The sequence below is a fragment of the Mirounga leonina genome, unplaced genomic scaffold, assembly GCF_011800145.1.
Source record: "Mirounga leonina isolate KUSES-001 unplaced genomic scaffold, KU_Mleo_1.0 Mir_173, whole genome shotgun sequence".
Lineage (NCBI taxonomy): Eukaryota > Metazoa > Chordata > Mammalia > Carnivora > Phocidae > Mirounga > Mirounga leonina.
In genome coordinates this window covers 38990477-39005934 of record NW_023270447.1, presented here as the reverse complement: position 1 = coordinate 39005934, position 15458 = coordinate 38990477, and the positions used below count along the sequence as shown (strand labels likewise).

Below are 15458 nucleotides of genomic sequence, written 5' to 3'. Positions count from 1 at the left end.
TTGAAAAATATTGCTGAATATAAAAGAAGGCATTGGTGATACTCATTTTTAAAACTCTTAAGTGTTTGAGTGGTTACATGGTCACAAAAAGCAAAAAAGTAAGATGTGGGTATTTTTAAAAACCTGGTGCCATTTTCTGAGGATGTCGAGCCCCAGGAGAAGTATTCTTTTCACACTAATCTGTGCCAGCCAGAGCAACACTGCAGTCTGAGTATCCCATTTTGGAACAGCGAGGAACTAGAATGCAGTTAACAGGCAAGCAGTCACAAGGGAAGGGTCTGGAAACCAGGTCTGCCAGAGGGGTTTTGGAACTGAGACACGAACCTGGAGGAGAGCAGCCCTGAGTGGGAGAGGACCTATAGGAAGGAATTCAGTAACAAAGTCAAAACCAAAAAGGAAGGGCTGGTCTCGATACTGAAGGGCCTTCTCAACAGCCGAAGCCAAGGGCATTGCTCCCGAGAGGCAGCTCTGGACACTGGACGGTTCTAGGGGTGCCTAGAAGATCTTTCTGATGTCCAGAGAAAAGGCATCGCTGCATATCGTCTTGGCAACCAAGTTATCTCTACCCAGCCAAAGCAGTCATGCATCAAAACATGCTGGGTGAGAGCAAGCTTGCAGAAGTCAGAATGGTTCTCAGAGCACCACGGGATGAAGGCAGCTGGAAAGAGAGGGGACAAAGGTATAGTCATGTCAATGTCAGACCGTACCAGCGAGTTCAGCCAAGTCAAGGGCACTAACATATCCCCAAAGGAGCAAGGTTGGCTTGAATGGAAAAAAAAAAAGACAAGGGTCCTAAAGAATGTAGGTTTCCACTGCAGTCAGACTGAGATTAGGATTAGCCACGGTGTGTTCACTCACTCACCAACCCTCCCCGACTGAATTCCCACACTCTGCTAGGCACTTTGGAGGGAGCTGTGTGTATTTTCTTTGGAGGCTCCGGGATGATCCGTCAGGCTTCACTGTGGTTGAGATGTTATCTCTTTCTTCTGTGTCCTCCTTTAGCCTCCATGATTACCCGACATGGCAAAGGAGACCGTGCCTGGGATGACGGAGCCCCAGGAAGTATGTGCACGCTGCACTGTAGGAGTTCATGGGCACTGCGGTCTATTGAGATTCCCCAATGTGACCAGCCAGCTCGCACAGCCTGATCAGTTTGAAAGAGCTGATAAAATAGAGTTTCTATAACTGTCGAGGTGAGAATGAGACCCAAGACCAATCTCCGTTCTGATTTTCTTTCAACCTTCTCAAAAGTACCTGCCAGGGTGTGACTTAAGGGCTCCACCAGCTCTGAGAGATGTGCTGAGGGACTCAGGCATCAGAGCTGTGTCAGTGATCTACCTCCGTTCTGAGAAAGGTTAAAACGACCTGGAGGTCATGCGGGGAACCACTTACATCGTTATTACGGACATTTCCTTCCCGGAAGAGGAAGATGTAGGAACACCTAGTGAATACCCAATGTGACTGAATAACATAAAACTGATTTTGTTTTCTCTTTGAAACAGCAACTGTTATTTTATTTGCTTGTTGACTATATTGGTGAATTTTCTTATTTTTTAAAAGCAGGTAATTGGGAAGCTTTATACTTCTTTTCTATCATATTCTTCAAAACAACCTGAACATTTTAGGACAGCTTGTAGAACTGGGGGTATACATGGCCAATATTTTTTTTCTCTAGATTGATAGTCCTTAATAAAGGCTTCTTCTCACCTTTTGGAGAGTCTCTTGAACTTTCCACAGATCGAAAATGGTTGTGTTCAACATACACTCTTGAAACTGAGAACTTCTTCAGCAGAAAGCCAACACTCATTTCGTATTTGTGGAGACGACAGAACACCCCGAGGGACGGGCTGCAACCTCTCTCCTTTGGACTTCGTTTCTCCTCTAACATCCATCCGCTATTTCTCTCCCATCTCAGGATAAAAGTATCCTTTCACTTTTTCAAAACTAACCCTTCAACTTGTGTCCTTGATCCCAACTCTCTGAATTTCCTTGGGGCTTAGGTTACCTCACCATCACCTTGACCTCATGGCTGGCTCTTACTCCTCAGGTTTACAAACTCAGTCTAGTTCTCTCCTCAGACGACAAAACACAAGCCCTCCCTTTTTACTCTGGTTCCTCCTGGAGCAACCACCCCACCTCTTCCCTTCCCAACATGACCACCCATTAATTCTGCTCCACGTCTGTCTAACTTCTGTCCTGCCACTTGAGAAGGTCACAGATTTCCAAACCACCAAATCTCACAAGCTTTATTCCTTAAATGCTGTCAAATCTCAGGATTTCTAACTTCTTTCCCCGTGAATCTGGCTCTTTCTTTGGCTTTTTTGACAACTTGCATTTTTCTGGGTAGTCTAGCCTCATTTTCTTTCTCTCACGAGGCTGTGCCCAGTTCACCACTCTTGCCACTTACCTTCCCTGATGCTTTGATGCTCTGCCCCAGCTGTACTTCTTATTCTCAATGATAATGACTGCCAAACCTCCTACCCCCAGTGGTCTGCTTTACCTCTCATTTCTAATTGTTAGCTTGTCAATTCTTGCAGAAGATGGCTTTTAAAACTCAGCCCAGGCAAATCCAGGTTCATCGTCTTGCCCATTGTGGCAGATCTTTCCTGAGTGTTTGCCCAGCTCAAAATGGATTCTTTAGAAACTGACCCTGATCCATAGGGTGAGCCACTAGCAGCAAGCTGACTCGATTTCCTGAACACAGTTGACTGGCAAAGAGACAGGTGGCTGCCTGAGGCTGAGCTGCTCACATACTCCCTCCTAGTTCTGAAGTGAGACAGAGACTTGGGCTGGGTGTAAATGGTAACAGCTTGAGGGGAAAGGTCCATGAATTCCTGGTGCTGTGGTCTCTTTAGAGTTGTCCCAGTTGCCAATCTTTCTGGTTAACCGCACTCTTCCGCGGATCCATGAGATACTCTAGGAAAGCTCTAGTAAATTCTTCTTTCGGCTAAGGTTGCTAGAGTTGGCTTCTACTACTTTACAGACCTTTAAGTAACAGACCCACTGACACATCTCTAGGAATCTCGAATTCTGTCAAGGACCTTACCATTCCCTCACCCAGCAAGGGCTTGCTTGCGATTTGACTCTGCTCTTGATTTTCATGAGGCTCACATTCAGAACGCTCAAACCATGTCGGTTTTATCTCCAAGTAACTTCCTCTCCATGTCCTCTACAGTCACCCTAGTTCTAGCCTTGGGAACCTCTTTGCTGAGCCCATCCAGCTTCTTGAGCCAGTCATCATTCTGATCATATCGCTTCCGTGCCTAACACCTTCGGTTCGGTCCTACAGCTCTTACCATAGCATTCAAATCCCTGGTACATGGGGCTCATCTGCTGTTTCCACTCCTTCTATGTGCCAACCAGGCCTGAGGACCAGCCTCATCCAAACGTTCTCTGCTCTTCACTTCCTCTATGATTTTTGGACTGTGGTTCCCTCTGCCCTTTGGCCTTGGTAAAATCTTACTTCTTGAAAGCCTATTTCAGGCCTTTCCTACCTCCTTAGGAGAAACTCTCCCTCCAGCCTGCTGGACAGATCACTAGTCATGTTTTGCATTCGTCCTCCCTTCCCGACTGCGAGTCACAGGCTACACTGATTTCCTGGCACCGCAGTGGTTGATCAGAAGGTAGATGTTGAATGCATTGGGTCACATACCATCACATGTTTACTAGGACAGGAAAAGGCCTTGGAGAAGAGCCAAAGCCAAAGTGTGTCTTTCCAGCATGGCTTGGCATGACTTTAGCCAAAATCAGGGACAAGAAAGGATGGGGGCTGCTGAGTGGGTAAATTGCATGGCATGTGCTCCGGACCCGCAGGCATGTGTGTGTGAAAAACACTTACAAAATGGTTTCTCGATCCAGGAAGAGCACATTTATACGGCATAGAGCTGAAGAAACACTTCCATACACTTTAACTCGTTTAATTGGCATGGCAACCCCGTGAAGCTGTTAGTTCAGGAATGCCAGTTTGTAGGCGAGGGAACAGTCAGGTCACGAGCCTTCAACAAGGTCACACTGTTAATGACGACAGCAAACTGTGCCTTCCAACACCCGATCCAGTGTCCTTTCTCTCTGATGTGCCATGTGGCCTCTCCGATGGCAGAGTTAAAATACAATGAAACCGGCTACTTGGGAAGTGAGACTAAGGGGGTGGGGTGCTGATGTCTGCTTGTAAATTCTCTAACTTTTCTTCCCCACGTGTGAGCACTCATTGCCAGCCTAGGGAGGTTAAGCACCTAGCACAGAAAATATTACCCTATTTCCAGAAATTGATACCACCCCCCGAAGCACTCTGATTTGGTGGCAAAATATTTTAATTTTTCATAAAGCTGTTTCCCCAGCCATTCCCCACCCTGCAGAGTCAGCAGGGAAAGGATTCTGTGGGCACGTGTACTGGTGGAGGAGGCGGACGACGTGTGCGTATACATATGTGCATATACATACAGGTTTATTTAAACGATCAGATCTACACTTTTGGAGGCTGTTGGAAGCATCTTATCAAAAGAAAACACATTTTAAGCAAGAGGTTAAAAAAGCTTTTCAGACCCAAAGGCCATTTAATACAATAAATCCTACTCGGGTAGTTTAGCAAACATTTTTTTAAAACCCACATCCAACAGACTGGTTAGTATTGGATATACAGATTTGGTTTCAAAGCTGAAATGCCCCTGGCGTAATAGACCTTCTCACGAAGTTCAGTTATTTTATATTATGCCATTAAAAATAGGGACACATATCTATTGACAACTTAAATATTAACTCAATAGGCTACTTGGTGATATAAATAGGAAAAAAAAAAAACAAAAACAACAAGTGGTCACAGACTAGTTTTGAGAAGACTATAACACCAGCCTATCCTGGCCTGCAAAGATGTTAAAATCTACCCTAGAATCTAAAACAGGAAAAAGAGTCAAATATCCCACTCCATATAGACCCCATCTGGCCCAAACCATCCCCCAAGGAGAACACCCCCAACACAAGAGGTTTACTAACCACCTGCTACAGATGTTACTATGTCCCTAATTAACAATGATCACAGAAAATGTGTCATATCAGAGGTTCTGTTATCATACACAACGCATTAGTGGCCGCAGGAATCGTCCTCGGAGAGCACAGTCAGAAGGCGAACTAACAAACGTCTATGCTGCTGGCCCAGGAAACCACAGCGAGGAGTCTCGAGCATTCGTCTGCACGCTCCCCACTCTAGCTAGAGGGGCCGGGACGTGGGGACCATCCCAGCCAGGTGCTGCAGCCTCTTACTCCTGGGCCTCCTTGCGGGTCAACTTGTAGATCTCGGTGGGTCCGTCCACATGGGTGATGGTGGTGGTGAGCTGGAGTTCCTCCCCACTGTGGACACCCAGATCACCTGAAACAGGGTTTTGGTGTTAGACGTGTGCAAGGAGGAAGCAGCAAGCTGGGATTCGCCTCGGTGACACTGGCCCAGCACCAGCCCTCTTCCACATCCCGAGCTTCTAGAGACCACCAGGGCACTGACACCTGGGCCAATGTGCACCCCTTTCAGACTCTGTAGTACCTGCAGAGCATTCCTGTCTCTCAGGGAAGAGATATTAATGACAGATGAGTCAATGATGCTTCTATCATGTGTAGTCATTATTAACATTTAATGAGAGCTTACTTCGGACCTGACGCTATTCTCCATGCTTTCTATGTATTCGGAGCTAATCCTTCCAAGAGCCACCCCAGGTGGGCGCGGTGATCGTAGCAGCAGCTTTAGAGATGAGGTAACAGGGACAGAAGTAAGGACACTGCCCCAGGTGGAGGGGCAGACACATGACAGGGCCGGGAAGGAGGCCGGGGAAGGAAAGTCTGACTCCCAGGCCCCGTGGTGTGGGCTCAGCCAGCACAACACGCCTCCCCAGCGATGGGGAGGGACACACGTACATGCTTGCTGTGAGTAATTTACAAAGCAGCTACGCCATGCGAGGGCAAACAAGACCTGCCTATATTTACCAACAGATAGGGCAGGGGGGTGCATGTAATACATTGAGAAACGTTTAGGGGTTTTCTTCTCCTTGGGGGGAAAAAAAAAACCCAGAAACGGGCTCTGAACTTTCTGCTGCCCCCAGGATTCTGTACATGACACTGCTGTTTTGGACCCATCATCAGTGACAGACGTGTTCCCCTCTGCTAAAGCGGAAAAACGCGGTTTTTTCTCCACTAGCAAGAAAAAGGTAAGTTTCTGTAAATTGAAGAATCCTACCTGCCATGAGGCAAACTAAATGAACGTGTAACTGGCAAAAGGAAAATGGAAAACATTAGGACTTAACTGCTGTCAGACTGTGTCTGTGTGGGGTGCACACGGACTTGCAGATTTGCAGAAAGAGGTGCTGGAGAATCAAAGCTCAGGGTTACGTCTGTGATTTTTTTTTTTTTTTTTTAAGATTTTATTTATTTGAGAGAGACACAGCGAGAGAGGGAACACAAGCAGGGGGAGTGGGAGAGGGAGAAGCAGGCTTCCCGCCGAGCAGGGAGCCCGATGAGGGGCTCGATCCCAGGACCCTGGGATCATGATCTGAGCCGAAGCCAGACGCTCAACGACTGAGCCACCCAGGCGCCCCACGTCTGTGATTTTTATATTTTATATGTCTATGTTTATTACATATTATATTATATATCATATTTTTATTTTTATATTTATACTGTATACACATACTTTCTGGGACTAAAATTTTTCCTAGTTCAAAGCACAGAATTAAATAAATAAGTGCTGTTTTCAACTGGGCTTGAAACTTAGAAGAAAGCTTTGGCCCTATGCTTACAACTAATGTCTTGTCACTAGTCTGAGAACTGCTGGGCATCAATGCATCTGCTGGCCTCAGAACCCCAGGAGCCACCCCACATGCTGGTCCCACAGGCTACATGGCTGGTGCTCTTCACGTGTGCCACGTGGTATTCGTTCTTCCCCACAGACCCATTCTCAGCAGCCGTGCGGCTGAATCAATCTTATTAAATGCTGGTCTGCAGCTCTCGGCCTGAGACTCGCTACTTTCAGTAGCTGGGTCATTAGCTGTTGAGGAGGACTGCTAATGGTATTTGGGGCTCTCTCACAAGGGTCCGATCCACAGGACTGGGGGCAGAGCAAGTAATGAAGGGGGTGTATCAGCCCAGGCTTCAGCACGTCCAGCTTTACCCTCCCTTGGGCCAGCACACAGACCAACAGGGTGCAGAGGCTGTAGAAGACTTATGCAGGGCCCCCAGGGGCCACAGGGAACCGTTATTTGTACAACAAGCAAGTTTTCCCAGGTCACCAGCTTGCTTTCTCACTGCTGCAACTTCTAGCCCACTCCTCAGTCTAGCACAATTGCCTAGGCCTCAAATTTCTCCGTCAAAGTTAGTTCTGGATTTGCATATCTTGGTGAGCCATCAAAACTTCAAAGCCACTGTCAGGATGTGGATGTCTGTGTGAGTCATTAAAATTTCAAAGAAAGTCCTGACCACCCCAGTAAACCCATTAGCACCTCCAAGTGTTGACCTAAAGAATCCCTTTCACTGAAGACTTAAAAATAGACACATTCTAGAATGTAATTCTACTCAGGTTTTGAACCCAAGATGCTAATTCTTTAAGCTTAAAATGCGGTTCTCATTAGCATGTCCTAAAAAACGTGTATGATTCTACAGATTACTTGAGCCAAATTATTTTGGCTTCCTTATTTAAATAAACACCCATATTGGTCTTTATCATGTGCTGACACCATTTTGAACACTTTACAAATACAAATATATTTAATCTTCATACCAGTGCTTTGACAGAAATGCTGTCATCATTTCCATTCTATTGATGAGAAAACTGAGGCACAGGGAGGTTAAGTAACTTGCCCAAGGGGCAGGTTGGTAAACTGTGATGTGGGATCCAAACCAGAGCAATAAGGCTCCAGAATCCAGGCTGTCAAACCTTTAGGCTATGTTGACTCTTTGTAAACAACCTAGTTTCTAACAGCCAGAGAGACTGCCAGCAAAGGATGAGTCCACACGCAATGTGTTATGGTCATAAACATATACATGCAATAATCCGGATGAAATGTTTAGGATGTTAACTTTGCTTCTGTATTTGGTGAAAGAGAATTTATGGCACATAATTTATCAGTGCACAGGTAGTAAAGACAGCTGTTATTTTTTAGTATTTACCCTATGCACTATTAGGGGCTCAGCATGCCCTGTATTTCTTTAAAAGATAGGAAGACACTGAGGGTCGAATAGGCAATTAATTTTTCTAATGTGATTCAGTTTGCTCCCAGCAGAGCTGGGATGAGGACCCAGACCAACGGGATCCTGGCTGGCCAAATCTATGACTCATCACGTGTGGTCTGATTGTACCTTGAAGGCCAACTCTCCCCCCACCCCTTAGGGGGTGAATGTGGGAATATGGCAGTAACATGGCAGGAGTGGGGATCCCTCCATTTCTTTCCAAATTCCATCAACCCCTACTTCTGCCAAGGTCTTGCTCCATCTGTTATTCTCCCTCTCTCTTGGCTTCTGCTACTTAGTGCACAAACATGCTCAGAGTCTTTTCTAAGACAAAAACAACAAAAACAAAAACACAAAACCCTTTCCGAAAATGTAGTATGTTTCTTGTTTAGGGAAGAGGAGAAGAATAAATGGGGAAAAAATTTAAAAAGGTAAAGAAAATAATTCTTCAGTTTGCATTAAGCCTCTTTCCCTGCTTATGGTGTCAGGTCCTCTCAGCTAATTAACAAGGAGATGAGAGCTTGTTTCTGTCTAACCGTTGTGAAATGAGACTAATCTCTGGCATTGGATTTAACCACCAAGGACTATCAACGGATCCATATTTATGATATGGCATCCACAGGTATGTAGCTGCTTGCTGCTTGATTCTCACTGACTGGAATGCATCCTGGAGAGACAGAAAGCCATATAAACTACACTATAATGAGACACCAATAACCACAGCTCCTGAAGACTGGCATCATTTTAATGATGATCCCTTGTGTATCTGTGGCTATTGTAGTAAAAAGAAAGAAAACTCGCTAAGATAATTCCAAGACTGTTTCACAGAATCCGGGAGACCAGCAGTCTTCAAACATTATGGGGCTACCTAATTCTGTCCTCACAACCACTAAGGCAAATGAACACCCCACTGCCCAGATCTGGAAGCCAGAAAGCTCCCACACCATGAGTTCATATTTCTTTAGGTCATACTCAGTCCACATTGGAGCCAGGATTCCAAACCATCTATGTCTACCTCCAAAGCTTATGTTCTTTCTAGAACACTCGTGACTTCATGCTGAGCCATTCCCCACCTACCTCCAAAGTACCTCCAGATACCGAGTACCAGGCAATTCCAAGAGGGTGGACACAATAAAACCTAGACATTTTGAGTGAAAACTTAATGTTATGGGCTGAATCGTATCCTCCCAAAATTTATTTGCTGAACTCCTAATTCCCAGTACCTCAGAATGTGACTATATGTGGAGATAGGGCCTCTAAGGAGGTAAGGAAGTTAACATGAGGTCACAGGGGTGGTCTCTAATCCAATATGACCTATGTCTTTATAAGAAAAGGAGATCAGGATACAGAAACACACAGACTGAAGACCATGTGAAGACACAGAGAGAAGACCATCTACAAGCCAAGGAAAGAAACCTCCAAAGAAATCAGTCCTGCTGAGACTCTGACCTCGGACTTCTTGCCTTCCTAGCTGTGAGAAAATACATCAGTTTCCGCTGTTTAAGCCTCTCAGTCTGTGGCATCTGCAACAACAGCCTTCCCAAACTGAAAAATTTAGGAGGCAGAAAGTTACTCCCAAGAAGGTGCCTGAGAGTGGGGTGATAGTCATTCGAGGAGCCGGGCAAAGATGCTTTGCTTTGCCTGGGAAAGGAAAGATCAGGTCACTGGAAGGACACCAGCCCCGGGAGAGGCGGGAGACAGAAAGTGCCCAACTCCATCCAGCAGAGCAGGACGTGCTAGGCTGGTGGAGGCTTGTCGCCAGCTGCCCATCTTCATTAGGAAATGGGAGAAGGCCACGGAGACCCACTTCAGAGTCTGGGTCCAGTCCTGGTGGTAAGACCACTTCCATCACTGCTCACAGACATCAAGAAGCCAGGCTAGCCACGGGCAGGTCATCTCACATGCAACCAGGGGAAAGGCCTCAATAAAAGGCGGCCACTGTCGAAGCCTCATGACTCAAACCCAGCATTTAGTGCGGCAACAAAAGCCAAAGCCACCTTTCCTGTGAAACAAGCAGCAGGAGACCTTAGAAGCCTCTGGCAGTAGAACTGACACAGCGTGGTAGCGAGCTACCAAGACATGGGACCCGGGGTTGCTGCTGTGGCTTCCAGCAGAATGAGTGTGTCAGACAGAAGACATTTAGCGCGAATAGAAATAGAAAGGAACCAGTTGGCAATTAGAGTGTTCCTGTTCCCTTCGTCATAGTCATCCAGTCAGGAATTCCGTTTCTCAGGCTTTTTTTTTAAAAACCTTCTGACAGAATTCTATAGACGAAATAACACAAAAATGAGAGCTATTATTAAGAATTGTCTGACTTCATAAGCAGCTCCAACTTTTTTTTCCACATGAATTGGTGGCTGAGGGGGTTTGGACAGTTTGCTGAGCATGCAGAGCATCAATGCTGAGCCCCTGGGAGATGCTGCCTTCGTTCCGCCCTAAGATTAACATCAGCCTGCTGCAATTCATGTCTGCCTGGGAAGACATCCAGAATGATTCACAAATTGCTTATGGAAACAGGTAAAAAGAACAACTTTAATGAGAAGGCAGCAGGAGCTGGGCAGAAAATGTGAATGGTCCTTAAAAGAAAGAGGTCTAAAATATCTTTGCTAAATTAAAACAAATTATATGTCTGTTTGTATATATGTGTATACCAACATCTACAACATGTATGTACACACATATATACACATAAAATGATTATATTTAACGATAAACATATATGTATGTATATGAAATACTTGAAGTGAGAACGTTTATATCACCAGCTATGGTAAATCAACCAACGAGACGGAACCCAGAGCTCCACACCTTTGCAGCACCTATCAGCTGCTAAAAACATGAAAGTGTTCTGGCCTGGAGCTGTTCCGCCACGTCCCAAGTTTCTAGAGGCAGCCAAGGAAGACTTGTCTCTCAGACCAGGCTACTGGCTCCACGAGAGCAGGGACTGTGTCTTAGTCCCTCCTTTGGGCTTCATGTCACTCCATCTGATCAAACCTGACACAGTGCTAAGTACTGAGGTACTCAGCGGTCCATTTCGAAGGGTCATTTTCTGATCCACACAATAAAAGAGAAACAGATGTATAAGAAAAAAATGCTCTTTGGAAAGCCAGCCTTTCTAGAACCTGCCATCTGCTTTGTTTCTCTCAGTCCATTCCTTGACCGAAAGGGAGAAGCCAAAATCTATGCTCTCTGCTTTCATTTCCTTCCTACCCACTCCCTCCTGACAGTTCTTGGCATCTCTCTCCATGTCCAAACAAAACAACCCCTCTCAATATTCTTTCTCTTTCCTTAGCCCCTTTGGCTGCATCAGAAACCACCTGCCAAGTTCCTGGAAAGGAGCTTTTTCCAGATGTCCATCCAGGATCCATCTCACAAAGGCAAGAAGCACCACACACCTGGGATTCATTCTCCATAGCAAGAGATCTGAGTACTTGGCTCTGGACCTTAAAAGCAAGGGAGTGGGGGAGCCCAAGCCAACTTAAAAATAAAAACTTTCCATGAGAAAGGAAAAGGAGCACGGGAAGGCTGGGGGAGGAGAAGGGATGTCATTCAGAGACCCAGAGAATTTAAAAATACAGTGTATCCCCCTAGGAGTTCGTTTTCTAGGTTTCCATGTAGTATTTCAAACTAGCTCTTTCCAAGGAGCTTCAAAATCTTGGCAAATGCTCCACAACTCCTGGGAGACACTGTGTGGTCTGGCGGTAGATGAAGAGATGAAAAGTGAAGGACGGCAGAGAAGGAACATGATCAGACAACCCAGCGTGGAAAAGCCCTTTCCAAAGGCACGAGGTCACAGCATCACGTGGGACTGGAAGGACACACCAAGCTGCGGGGGGCTCACGGGCTGCTGTGAAGTCACAGCCGATCATGTTACCATCATAGAACTGCTAAGTTGTGTGACTCGTGTTTATGACTGGAACAGGGTCCCAAAAGAGTCTGCCCATTTAACTGCTTGAACAATGTTTTTTCAACAAGGACCCTACTGGCATTTTAGGGTGGCTAATTCTCTACTACAGGAAACTGTTTTGCTCACTGCAGGACACCCAGCATCCTTAGAATGTGGCCTCTAGACGCCAGTGGCACTTCCCAGTCATAGTGACAATCCCAAACAAACAAACATGAATACTTTTGGCAAGGGATTTGGGGGATATGACCTCCTGGTGAGAACCAGCTTTTGAGCTTTCTGTGAAATTACAGGTCAAGCTGCCTTCAACCCAAAAAAAAAAAAAAAAAAAATCTGATGGGAACAGATCAAGTGCTATTCTCATCTGCAAGGTTTCAAGCCTCAGAGGGCGGCTGCTATGCAGAGTAAGAAGCCTTAATGGGAGCTGCCTGATACCTGGTTTGCAAATCAAGCATCTGGCCCAACAGGGTGGCAGGCAGTCAGCCTGTCTCTGCAGGGATGGCCACAGCTCTGGCTTCCCACGTGCCTACAAGTGCTAGGATGGGCAAATTCTCACCAGTGTTGGGAAACCCCTCACCTGTGACAGATCACCCTCTGAGCTGCCCCTTTATGACAGAAGCTGCTCTTCTTTGCCAACAGGAAGAAAGAGAACCCCACAGAATTTCATGGTTCCAAGACTTTAGGAGATCACACAACTGGGAGAAGTGGTGCATAGAGGTTAGGCAGTGTGCCAATAGTCACATAACAAAAACCACCAGAATAGTTTACATAAAGTGCCTTAGTACGTGGTCAGTATGCAGTTAACGACGGCCCATTAGTAGTGTCATTCCAACTTCCCAGGAAGTCCAGTGACTGCTTTATAGGGCATTTCCCTGGAAGGCAGAAACTTCACCTACTGGGTTCCTGCTTAATACTCTCAAGTCAAGGACACATCCATGTGATTTCTGTCAAAGTCCAACAGGATGACCATGAAATGAAATCAAGATTCTTGTTCACAAGCCCAGAATCCCGTCCTGCTGGCGTTCTGGAGGTCCACTGTTTGAGAGGCTACGTGCCACCATTTATTTCCCATGCTGAGTGAGACCAGCCAAGGAGCAGGAAGGAAGACAGGCCTGAAGGACACTCTTACACAGAAGAGGGAGGTATAGTATTGGAGGCAGATGGTGACTGAGAATCATCTAAGGCCCCAACCTTCAACAGAGATGCCCTTCACTTCTCACACCATCTCTCAAGTCATCACCCTCCTCTCCTTCTAAACCTAACTCTCTAGATCATTGGCCCATCTGTGAAATATGAAAACTAATCTAGAACTCTCATTTCTAAAGCATTAATTCAACCAACATTCATTCAAATACCCTTAAGAACCTGTCCTTGCTCTTAAGGAGTCAGTATTCCAGAAGGAGAGAAAGAAGATACAGGCAAACTCATCTACTACCTTTATACAGCAAGTGTCATGTGAAAAGTATAATCGTGTTTCCCTAGGCCTATTCCTTAGAACACTACTTCCAGAAAAAAATGCACTGCTTGGAAAAAGGGGTCCAGGGCCAAATGATTCAATAATTTGGGGAAATGCTGTTACTCTCACCTATTTAAAAAGACCTATAGTAAAAATTAACGTATTAAAGGCATTAAGATGTCTTGCAGTAAAAACCTCATTAATGCTGATCAAAAACCCAATGGTTCTCAAATTTGTTTGACTACTAAAACCTATCAATATTCTGTGGCAACAATATTCTATTGAATGTAGTTTGCTGGACTCCCAACTAGGGTGATCAGGAATAGGTTTCAAGAAAGAGGAAGCATTTTGAATGAGCCCAGGAGACGGGTAGGGTTTTATTAGGCCCAAAGGGACCCAGGGTATGAATCCATTCATTCAATACATGCATGGTAAGCACTTCCTGTGAGCAAGGCCCACCCGTGGTGCCACAGCCGACATGCAGACTGTAAAGCCCTGGTCTCTCCTCCAAGGCAGTGAAGGGCACTGGCTCTGATTTGAGAAAGAGCATTCTAATACTTGGGGAAGAGCCAGAACATGGCGAGGGTAAAGCCAGTGTGAAAAAGAGAAGGCAGAATAAGGGCGGAGACACACAGTGTAGGACTGAGTAGTCAAAGAAAAAGGAGCTATCAGATCTGTTGTTTACCAGGCCACCTATTCCAAGTTAAGAGCATGGCCTACAGCTGTGACAGTCATTTCCCTCTGCCATGGCTGGAAGAGACACCCCAGGCAAGGTTTCCCTTCTCTGGGCCTCAGTTTCATCATCTACAAAACAGCCAGACTGGCTAAGGTTCCTAAGGCTCCGTGTGGCAGCAATCGCACTTAGGGAGAAGAAGGCCATGGGGACAGAGGAACAGCTATTGGTCTGGATGGATGTCAGCAGTCTTCCACAAGAATGAGCAGGAGAAAAACAAAGAAAAACAAAGCCAGCTCAATCTTTGACTCTCAGAACCCAGGCCCATTCCACCTGATCATGCTTAAGATCATGCTTAAGATCATGCTTCTCAAATCAGAAGAATAAACCTAGCATAATCTCCAAGAGTCAGTTTTGCTCAAAAAATCGAGGAAAGCAAATTTAAATTTTATACTAAAACTGGCACCTCGGACTAAAATGCAATATTCTCAATGTTTGAAGATTTAAAAAAAAAGAGACAACGACTTAAAGAAGTATCTGCCTTGTGCTGGCTTTTTTTCTTATGGCTCCCCAGTCCCCAGGGGTGCTCACTGACATTTGCAGGGAAAGTCTGACTGGGGAACCCAGAGCCTTTCCTAAGTGGATCTTGTAGAGACTGAAGCTGAATTATCCTGAATAAAGCTCTGCTGAAGAGACTGAAACTCACCATTGGACTGGTCTTCCCCATAGTTCTTATGGGATGGCGCATACAAGAACATCAGAGCAAAGACATACAGGTTCCACATCCCATAAATGCCTGTGAAAAAGGCACTGTTCACCTGGACTGTGACACCGCCCCACTTCCAATGGCCTTCCGTCACCTATGGGAAAAGGACAGGAACATTCAATTGGAACCAAGGAGAAATATAACACCGACACAGGAATCAACCAACACAAAAACCAAATGTCTTCTACATATGGGAAAAGTAAAGGGCCATGTAAGACTTCTTTTTTTCTTTTTAGATTTTTTATTTACTTATTTTAGAAAGAGAGAGACAGAGAGCATGCACTCAAGGGAGCACAAGTGGGGGAAGGGGCAGAGGGAGAAGCAGCAGATGCCCCGCTGGGCAGGGAGCCCGATGCATGTGGGCTCGATCCCAGGACCCTGGGATCATGACCTGAGCCGAAGGCAGATGCTTAACTGACTGAGCCATCCAGGCGCCCCTAGGACTCCTTTTTATTTT

General features: G+C 45.7%; 1 protein-coding gene across 2 annotated transcripts in view; it reads right to left on the bottom strand.

The window, feature by feature from the left end:
- Nucleotides 1-4423: 4423 nt before the first annotated feature.
- Nucleotides 4424-15458, bottom strand: part of WLS (Wnt ligand secretion mediator) — a 101011-nt gene continuing 89976 nt past the window's right edge. The window contains exons 11-12 of one of the 2 annotated variants that reach the window (XM_035018298.1): nt 14942-15095; nt 4424-5362 (exon numbers count right to left, since the gene is read on the bottom strand). In XM_035018298.1, the coding sequence (XP_034874189.1) occupies nt 5253-5362; nt 14942-15095 (264 nt within the window). In that variant the 3' untranslated portion in view covers nt 4424-5252. The remainder of the gene's footprint in view (nt 5363-14941; nt 15096-15458) is intronic. The other variant, XM_035018299.1, reaches the window with a different exon arrangement.